We start from the raw sequence: 10,270 nt of genomic DNA, 5'->3' as shown, positions 1-10,270 counted from the left end.
AACATAACAAGCCTATGATTCCAAAGGCTTGAGATTAGCATTGATTCAATTCCTAGCTTGAGTTCATGCTCAGAATAAATATCTAAATCTCCATGCTGGAGAAGTATCTTTTCAGAACTACCTCTTCTTATTGTTTGGTTTTTGTTGGGGTTTTTTCCCCAATTTCTCTAAGAACTCGTTGACTTCTCCTATGCTGAAATGTGTCTGAATGCAGAGGAGATCTCTGGAGCCAGGTCCTCCAGAGCATCCTTTGCAGTGTCCATGTGGATTTAGGCCCCAGCACCCATCCCTCCCTACATCTGAAAAATGTTTTTGGCAAAACACATCAGCCAGCATCTGTGAGAGTTAAGAAAATCTCCCGGGTAAAGAGATTTTAATCTCCAGCAAAGGAACCAGGTTCCCAGGCTGCACTGTGCGATTTGCTTGCGCTTCCACTGCCCTCACAAGAATGCACTGGACAGGGTGACGGTGCTTCCTGGATAAACTGGAGCTGTGTTCTGTTTTCTCTGTCTCTCTGCCTCCCTGTGGCCCTGTCCCGTGCCCAGGATCACTTTCTCTTTGACAAGCCCGTGTCCCCGCTGCTGACATGTGCTGGCATGGCCCGTGACTGGCCGGACGCCAGGGGCATCTGGTAGGTGCTGTGACCTGCAGGCTCCCGTGTCCTGCCCAGGATTGTCTTACAAACCTCCTTGCTCGTGTGCTCACCCTGCACGAACCCGCGCTCACAGCATGCCCAGCTTGCTTCAACAAGAGAAATGTTTGAATTCCCGGCGCTGAAAGAACCCCTTTCCTTCCAAATGAGCTGGATGAAAAGGAGACAGGGTAGCTGGATCTCCTGCTCTGTTCAAAGTCTCTTTCTACTGCCCCAACACCCTTGATTTTGGGCCCAAATACAATATCTGCTGTGGAGATGAAGGGGTAGCAGCTCTGAGAGCCCAAACCAACAGCAGAGGATGGGGCAGCTGTGCAGTGCGTCCATCCTGCTGCACTGCAGGCATTGCCAGACGCTTTAACCCTGGAAAAACAGGCAAAAAGCATTCTGAGGAATCACCTAGTGTGATACCTGATCACCCCAAAACCCAGCGACCTGCTGGAAAACTGTGAGGATTTTTTAATTTCAACAAGCTTCCTATGAGATTCAACAAGCTGCAGGTTCTTTGGTCCCAATGGAAGTTTGAGGAAAGGGATAAAGCTTGAGGCATCCATTCATTGTCTCTACAAACAGAAGTACCAGCAGCATAATTGCTATCCAGGGATTTCCTGAATAAAACAGACCTGTGTTTTGGCTTCTTTTACATGGGACATACCAGGGAGAATGCAAGGAAAAAAATTAGTGTGATTGGAAAGTACTTCAGTAAGCCGCATCTTGAAAATCTGCCTTTCTCTTGCAAAAAAAAAAATTGCTGTCAAAAAGCGTTTACATTGTGGAAATAATTTTGCTTTTGATGATCCTGTCCTTGTCATGGGCTGCAGGACCATTTCCACCACCAGCACTGCCAGCAGTGGCACAGTTTGAGTGCATGGTCCTGACAGCAATGGGGACACTCGCTGAACTAAAAGGGGAGGGGAGTTAGGCCAAGCTCAGACTATTTATAAAACCCTCCCTCAGCATTTGTGCACGACTCAGGAGGAGGTGGCTGGACCTGGCCTGACCCCAGTGTCAGGACACAGGATGTGTACCCTGCTCAGCGCTGCCCTGGCCAGATCCAACTGCAAGAAGGAAAAGGAGACGTGGCAAAAGACCAGCTGAAAGTCAGGCTCTCAGTGATCCTGAGCTTTCACTTTCATGTGCCTTAAGCCTGGTGGTATTTCACTGCTGGCACAAATGAGTCTGATCCCATCCATCACCCTCTACGTGCTGTAGGAAGGTGTCAGGAGCCAGGGATCCCTCTGTCTGTCCTGAGCAGCCCAGACCCTGCCAGGGGGCTCAGAGCCCAAAATGCCCCTCTGGGTTTGATTATGACCCGTGGAGCAAGTTACCAACCTCAGATGAAGATCTGCAAGCCATGACAAATTAAGTAGAATGACAGTGAATTTATCACAGGGTGAAAAATAGATTTTGGGGTTTTTAGAATGGGGGTTCAGGGGCAAGATGGAGGATCTGGGCATGTCCAGCCTTTCTCCTTCTTCTTCTTGGCCTCCATCTTCTGGGTGATGGTGGCACTTTGGGATTGGTTTAGAGTAGAAGCTCACTGTCTGACACAGGTGATGGGTATTGGGAAGTAACTGTAAATATTGTACAGGTAGTTTTTAGTATAAAAAGATAACACTGCCCTGGGGCAGGCAGAGTGCCACTGACTGTCCTGCTGGACGGACCTGGGCAGGGCAGGAGAAAGAATTTTATAGATAAGGAACAACAAACAACCTTGAGACTGAGAAATGAAGATCTCTGGTTCCTTCATCAAGTGCCAGGTTGGGAAAAGAGACTTTTAACATTTCTTGGGGTCACTCTGCCTGGCTAGAGAGCCCAACAGGAAGGCAGGAGTAGGAGACTGGCCAAGCAGAGGAAAGGCCAGGAGAAGTGACCCAGCACCTGACAGCCAGCCCTGACTGCCTGTTTGGGGCAGGAGTGGGTGCTCAGTGGTTCTGTCCTTTCTGGCTGAGCACAAAGGACAGAATGAAGGCACATGAAGGATCCCAGACACATCCCTTGAGGGATGCAGACACCCAGTGCTCCCAGGGACGCTCGGGCTTGAGGCAAGGGAGAACCAAATTAAATTAAATTAAAAACTGTTACTTGGCTGCCAACAGCATGCAGGTGTTTGGGTTTTCTGGGAGGGGGCAGAGCTTGGCTTCTCCCCTGGCTGCATCCCCAGCTGTGCTCCCGAGGGAGGGCCACAGCAGCATGATGTGACACAAAGCCCTGCCCACACTGTGCCCAGGAGCCCCTGCAATGCCACAGCGATGCATGAGGGATCCCGTGGTGGAACCAGCCCCCAGCCCTCACAGCAGCTCCATTATGGCACTTTAACATCTCTGCTGCTTGGGAAGACTGTGATAAAACTAACGATGCTGACAGTTATTTCTCCGGGCTTGCATTTTAAAGATATTAATATTTTTTTTCCTCCCCTCTTGACTAGGCACAACAATGAGAAGACATTTCTCATTTGGATTAATGAAGAGGACCACACCAGGGTGATCTCCATGGAGAAGGGTGGCAACATGAAGCGTGTCTTTGAAAGATTCTGCCGTGGATTAAAAGAGGTAGTGTCTCAGTGAGCTCATCATTCCTGCTTGTTCACTGCTGTCACCCCTGCTCACTGTGGTTCCCACTGAGATGACATCTCCAGGGCCAATGAAATGAAGAAATGAAGTCACATCAGTCCACGCAACACCCCACATCAACACAGCTAAAGCAGGAAACATGGGCAGATTAATAGCTGAGTTGTAGGGGAAAATAAATAAATATCCTGTAGTCGCAGGCTCCCAGCTGGGTAAAAATTAGCATTGACTCCATGATGCTCAGAAGGCTGATCAGTCCTTCATTATGCCACAATTATTAAGAAACTCCTTGCCCTTACAGACAGTCATGATACAACAGGTGGACCCAACTGATCCTTGAATCCAAACACCATCAGCATTGTCTAATTAGCAAACCACCCTTTGGTTAACAAATCTCCATAACACATTCCACATGTGCACAACAACAGCTGCAGCAAGTGAAGATGAGAATTGTTTCTCATTATTTTCTCTGATCTTCTCACAGCCTTCCCAAGGACAATGCCTGGGAAAGTTGTGCACTGCTCTTTGTGGCCAGAGAGCTGCTGCCACAATATACCCTTTTTCTTTTTCTTTTTCTTTTTCTTTTTCTTTTTCTTTTTCTTTTTCTTTTTCTTTTTCTTTTTCTTTTTCTTTTTCTTTTTCTTTTTTCTTCTGTGGGAAATCACAAATGAAGCACTTTGTTTGGGTTGTTTGATTTGCTTGATTGAAGACTTTATTTGGCCCATCCTCCTGGTTCTTATTTCTGAGGCTGGGAGCAGAGTGGAAGCTGCTGAGGTTGTGCACAGGACTGAGGGTTTAGCACCCACTATTTTGGGGAGATATGGGCGTTTGTGATTAAAATACTAAGAACTGATAGTCAGGGCTCCTGGGTATTATTTTGGTGTGGCTAATCACAATGATAAGAAAGGCTTCCTGGGACAGGGTATGGGTTAAAACAGTTTCACCCAGATGATCTAGGTATGACTCAGGTTGGGTCTGGGCTCAGTAAAGCCCTCTCACCTGCTCTGGCACCAAAATAAAGTTGATTTACCAGAGAAATAGGTATTACTGTGCCCCACAGGCAATATCAAGGAACCCTGGAATGGTTTAGGTCAGAGTTAGGGTTTGCAGTGGGTTTTGGGGCACAGAAAAGGAGAAATCTTTGGACCCAGAGATGGGGCAACTGAGACGTGTTTTCAAAACATTGATTCCATTTTCAGTCTCACGAGAAGAGTGAGACAGTACAGATGTTATAATTCACTCCATCACAATCAGAAGTTAACTATTTGTTAATTGCAGTACACTGTAAGAGTTTCTTGGCCTGTCAGCTTTAGCCACACTGTGCTGTACATGCCTTAAAGCCAATTATTTACAATTACCCCTTGTGGGTCCCAGTGCAGTGCCTCTTTCACAGTTCTGTTTCTCCACAGTATCCAGTCTTATTTACAAGGCCATCCTCTGTAACTTGTTTCTAGCTCCATTTCTCTCTCAGCAATGTCTGTCCATTCCATGGCATTTCTAAGCCAGCATTTCTTGTCTCAAGGTTTGCACACTGTGTGAGCCTTCTGTCAGGCTTTGAGAACTCTCTATAAATCCATTTCCCACATCAGCAGTCAAGAGAAGGCAGTGAATAAATCCTTCTGGTTACCTGAGGAGTGCCAACATTTGTACCACACCTGGACCAGACTGCACCCAGCTGCAAACTCCTGCCACTGCACTGGCACCTGGCAGTCAGGCACTTGTAAACCTGCCCCTTTTTGCTTTGTTCCTGTGCCCACCCAGGTGGAAAGGCTGATCAAGGAGCGGGGCTGGGAGTTCATGTGGAACGAGCGCCTGGGCTACGTGCTGACCTGTCCCTCCAACCTGGGCACGGGGCTGCGGGCAGGGGTCCACGTCAAGCTGCCCAGGCTCAGCAAGGTACACGGCACTGAAACGGGGCAAGGGGACACAAACGTGACGTGGTTTAAACGTGACACGGGCCAGCTCTCCTGGGGTGTAAGGGAGCAGAGGGGAAATGACAGCTTACATCAAAAGGGTGTGTGTAACAAGGTCTGGGGATAGGGCATGGCTGAAGGGGCGTGCTGTAACGCTGCAAATTGCTGTATTTGCTGTGGAAATCAATCTGCCTAGCGCGAAGACACAAAGAGGGGCTGTACCCCAAGGAGTGAGAGAACTCTCCCCCTCTGCCTGAGGGTCACAGCACCGCAGGGACTCTGCTCACACACACGGTGGGAGGCACATGGAAACTCAAGGCTGTTTCTCCTGGCAGGACCCCAGGTTCTCCAAAATCCTGGAGAACCTGCGGCTGCAGAAGCGCGGCACCGGCGGGGTGGACACGGCGGCTGTGGCTGACATCTACGACATCTCCAACCTGGACCGCCTCGGGCGCTCGGAGGTAAGCTGCTCCTCCTGGGGTTTCCTTCTCTTTGCAGTTTCCTCCCTGCTTTTGAGCTGAGATCTGTACTGACACTGGCCCGTGTCCCTCTGCTGAGCCCACTGGATCCATGGCTGTGACCGTGGTCTGAGCATGAGGGGAGAGATGAGGATCTGAGTCCATGTTTCAGAAGGCTGATTTATTATTTTATGATATATATTACATTAAAACTATACTAAAAGAATAGAAGAAAGCATTTCATCAGAAGGCTGGCTAAGAATAGAATAGGAAAGAATTACAACAAAGGCTGGTGTCTTGGACTTTCTGTCCAAGCCAGCTGAGTGTGACTGGCCATTAATTAGAAACAACCACATGAGACCAATCACAGATGCACCTGTTGCATTCACAGCAGCAGATAATCAATGTTTACATTTTGTTCCTGAGGCCTCTCAGCTTCTCAGGAGGAAAAATCCTAACGAAAGGATTTTTCATAGAAGATGTCTGTGACACCATGGCAGGTTTTACTCCTTGTGGATCTGGTCCAGTGGAAATGCTCACTGAAAGGAGAACTGTTAACGTGCATGAAGTTCTTGGTAAATGCTCCTGTCCTGGCAGTGCAAAAACCAACCCTGAGCAGGCTGCACAAATATGACCATGTGCTGAGGATCCCCATGAGGGTATGCAGGTGCTGGAAGGAAGCAGGCACGGAGTCCTAACCCACCCAGGGACTCAGGCCCTAAAGCAAGACTTGGTGAAGGCTGTTGTGTTCCTTTCACTGCTGAGTCACACACTTCCTCCAGCGTTACACAGCAGCACAAGGCTTCCACCCACAGTGACTGAGGAGCTGGGGCTATTTTCACATGTCCTCTGAGAGCTGTGTTGTCTTAGTGTGAAAAGCCAGGTGTCTGCTAAGAAAGGCAGGAGCCTCCCCTGAAACGGAAAATGTAAAACCCCTCCCTCTGAATTATTGTAATTTTGAAATGAAGGGGCTCTCAGGCAAGGATATGGGAGCAGGAATAACAGTTCTGTACTAGGAACATTAACAATACAAATGCAATAGCACAAAACAACCCACAGCCAGAGTGATCACAGTCCCTGCCCCCCTGAGTGCCAGGGGGTGTCCCAGCCCCATCCCAGGGGGCTCAGCCCTCCTGCAGTGCCAGCTGTGGCTCTGCTGCAGCACGGATCCTGCACAAGGGGGGAGTTTTCCTCTGCAGCTCCAGGGCTGCTGCAGATGGGCCTGGGCTCCCTCTGGCCATGCAGGGAGCAGAAAGCTGCTCCTCTGGCCGTGCAGGGGGCAGAGGCTGCTGGGGTGTCCCAAAGCTCAGATTGGATCCAGGGAGGAATGCTTGGCTCCTCCCCTGGGCGGGGCATCTCCCCATGGGATGCTGGGATTGGATCCAGGGAGGAATGCTTGGCTCCTCCCCTGGGTGGGGCATCTCCCCACGGGATGCTGGGATTGGATCGGCCCTGCAGGGACACTCATTGGCCATGGACAGAAGGTGATTAATGATGAATGGGCCATGGACAGCAGAGAGCTCCTGGAGGGAGGATTGGCTGTGGGAGAGATAAAGAACAACTGCCCCACCTGGGTTTAACAGATGGTGGTAGAATACACACTTCTGCTTACACCTTGCATTGCAACATAAAACATGTGTTTGAACCAGAGATTGAAATCCATTAATGATTAAAAACAGGATTACACAGCATGATGAATTGAGTCCTGCTGACAGACAGCCTAAGCCTACACATTTTTGCTTACATGAAGAGTCCCACTGAAGTCAGTGATGCCTCCTACAGCAAGGATCCAAAGGATTAAGGCAACAGATAAGACACAAGCCCTACCTTGGAGAGTCTGAAATCTAAATAACACAAGACATACCCAAGGGGATAAGAAAAGTTTTATTATAGGGTAAATTTTTTCAGTACATAATTAAATAAATGCCATTACATGGTAAATGTGTTTGCAGAACTGAATTATGCTCCCAAAGGTGCAAGATAAAACTGTTTGTATTCCTGCTCTGTTTCAGTTACTGGTCAATGCAAACTTAATATGAAATTGGTTTTCTTATGGAGGCTGCAAATTCAGACCTCTGAATTCCCAACACAGCTAGTCTGTAAAAGACAATAAAATAAACTGCTAAGCCACTGAAATGCTTAATAGTAAAAACAAATCCCTTGAAAATCGGCAACTGCCACAATAAAGAGACAATGAGATTTAGTCTTCACACTTGATTTCAACAAGCCAGTTATTAAAAGTTGCTAATGAACCTAATTCATGGAGATTAAGAAATACCAGCTTTATCTTGCTGCCTCACAGTGCCACAGGGTCTGTGGTCCTTAAACGTCCCCTGTCTGCTGGGGACAGGGCCCCTGTTGGAACAGGTTATGAAGACACCACCACCCCCTGCCATGCAGAATTTTGAATTTTGGTGCTGCCCTGGGCCTGGAGTGAATCCCACCCCTGGCAGTGTCACTCTGATGCTTGGAGTGGCTGCCTAGAACAGGGGCTAGACAAGATTAAGGGAATAAAAGCAGGTATTTATTAGAGGCCTTCAATGGGTACAGTCTGGGCTGTCAAAAGCCTCCAATGGACTACACCCAAGCTGGTTCATGGTCACGAGTTTTTCATAAAGGTAAAAGTTTGGTCCACTTGCATTTCAGGGGTTAATCCTCCAATTACAGCTTCAGGTAATGAAGTCATTCTCTCCAGGTGTGCCCCTCTTAATTCACTGCTGTTTGCATCTGAGACAATAAGGTGTCCTTGAGTTTCAGGCCTAGAGAGGAATTGTTTTGTCTGAATAAAATGGGAAAACAGTAGGGAAAACACGGTGTGGAGTTTAGAATTACACACTAAAGCAGTACAGGGTGTAAAAAATATAAAACCTAGATCCCAAGGCATTAAGTGAGGAGTCCTGAGCTGCGTGCTGAGCCTGGCAGGATGGGCAGGCTGCTCTCCCCAGGGCAAGGACACAGCCGGGCTTTGTGAGCCCCCTCAGGCACTGCCAATGTCCCTGCCCGTCCCAGACACATCAGGGACACCCACCCTGAGCCCCCAGCAGCACTCAGGGCTGCTGTGAACCAGGACAAGCCTCCTTTGTGCTCTGCTTGCACCAGTATCCCCCTAATTCACTTCCACATCCCTGTGCTCACACATCCCACAAGCATGGGGTGTTTTGGGTTTGGGAGCTGGGAGACACAGCAAGGGCTTCAGTGCTTCATCAGGCACTGCCTGGCAGGGCTCAGCAGTCACAGCACAGCTGCTCTGTGCCCTCAGCCCCTCGTGCAGAGTGAGGAACACTCTGGGCCAGGCATCTCTGCTCAGCAATGCCCTGCACCCTCTCAGGGCTCATGGTTGGAACAGGTCCCTCAGCTCCTGCCCCATCACCTTGTGCCTGGCTGGTTTGTTCCTCTGGGAGCACAGTTTGGTGGAAATAGCTTCATGGACCTAACTGAAAGTTTCTGCTGCTCGGGGCAAGCAGGAGAAGGGAATTGCTGTGGCTTTGCACAGTGTGCACTCCCTGAACCAGAGGAGGTGTGAAGCCTGTGACCCTCCTCACTTTCAGCTTTGTCTGCTGTGGTGACAGCCCAGGCCAACTTCCCCCTCTGCTATTAACAGATGAGTTAAACTCTCTGCTACTACAGCTCTCCTCTTGCTGTTTGCAGGTGGAGCTGGTCCAGATTGTCATCGACGGGGTCAATTACCTGGTTGACTGCGAGAAGAAGCTGGAAAGAGGCCAAGACATCAAGGTGCCACCCCCCCTGCCTCAGTTTGGCAGGAGATGAAGTTGCTGGTGATGGCCGCAGCTGAGGCCAAGCGTGGCTGCCTTTGTGATGGAAAGGCACCCCTGTACATCTCTGTATAAATGCATTGTGTAATAAAACACTGCCTGACACCTCAGGTCTCCTCCATGCCTGCCTGCACTGGCACAAAGTGCTCTGGGTGCAGCTCTATTGGGGTGCACCCACACAACCACCTTGGGATGCTTTTTTGGGGGATTGCTTCCCTTTCTTGGCTGGTGGTAAGAAAAGTACCACTTCAGCTGTGCAAGAAGCACAAATCTCTAATTCTATGCAGCACTTGTGGACATATTTACAATGCCATCCTGCTCGTTTCTGCCCCGTGCCCTTGGGCTGCTGCAGCCTGGCCCCAAACCCAGCAGGCAAATCAGTTTGCTGATATTGTTCATCTCACCTAAAGCTGCCCAGCTCCAGTTCCCCTGCAGCTCTCAGCTCCAGAGGTGACAACATCTGGCTCAGCTGCTCTCCCCAGAGTCCCTGAGGATGTGCTGCCACTCCAAGGGACATCTCCATGCTCACCATGGTCCACGTGCTCAGCAGCACAGCGGGGAAGGAAAAAACCAGCAAGCGCTGACAATCCCACTGATTGCTGCTTTTTTGCATATGGAAACTCAGTGTTTCACAGCCAGAACATCAGTTCCCAGGCAGGTCCCTGGGTGAGTCATATCTGCAGGGCTGTGGCTGGATAGCTGGCCCATAACTGGCTACAGACTTTTTAAAGTCACAATTGGAAGCTAATTGAGAGCTAGATGGTGAATTAGCTGCTCTTGAAAATCAGCAGGAGGGTGTGCTGGCTCAGAAGGAGAGCTGCAGAGTGTAGAGCTTCCATGTGATTACTGTTACTTCCTCGTCTATGCTGGGCACATTCCCTGGCATTTTGCTGCTGGCTTTCCA

The 10,270-nt window shown here is 49.3% G+C and overlaps 1 protein-coding gene across 1 annotated transcript in view; it reads left to right on the top strand.

The window, feature by feature from the left end:
* Nucleotides 1-9,471, top strand: part of CKMT2 (creatine kinase, mitochondrial 2) — a 33,711-nt gene extending 24,240 nt beyond the window's left edge. The window contains exons 7-11 of the mRNA XM_074532633.1: nt 546-631; nt 3,081-3,204; nt 4,984-5,118; nt 5,471-5,596; nt 9,242-9,471. Coding sequence (XP_074388734.1) covers nt 546-631; nt 3,081-3,204; nt 4,984-5,118; nt 5,471-5,596; nt 9,242-9,361 — 591 coding nt within the window. The 3' untranslated portion in view covers nt 9,362-9,471. The remainder of the gene's footprint in view (nt 1-545; nt 632-3,080; nt 3,205-4,983; nt 5,119-5,470; nt 5,597-9,241) is intronic.
* The last annotated feature ends 799 nt before the right edge of the window (nt 9,472-10,270 follow it).

Source organism: Zonotrichia albicollis, chromosome Z, assembly GCF_047830755.1.
Source record: "Zonotrichia albicollis isolate bZonAlb1 chromosome Z, bZonAlb1.hap1, whole genome shotgun sequence".
NCBI lineage: Eukaryota > Metazoa > Chordata > Aves > Passeriformes > Passerellidae > Zonotrichia > Zonotrichia albicollis.
This window is presented reverse-complemented; position numbering and strand designations above follow the sequence as displayed.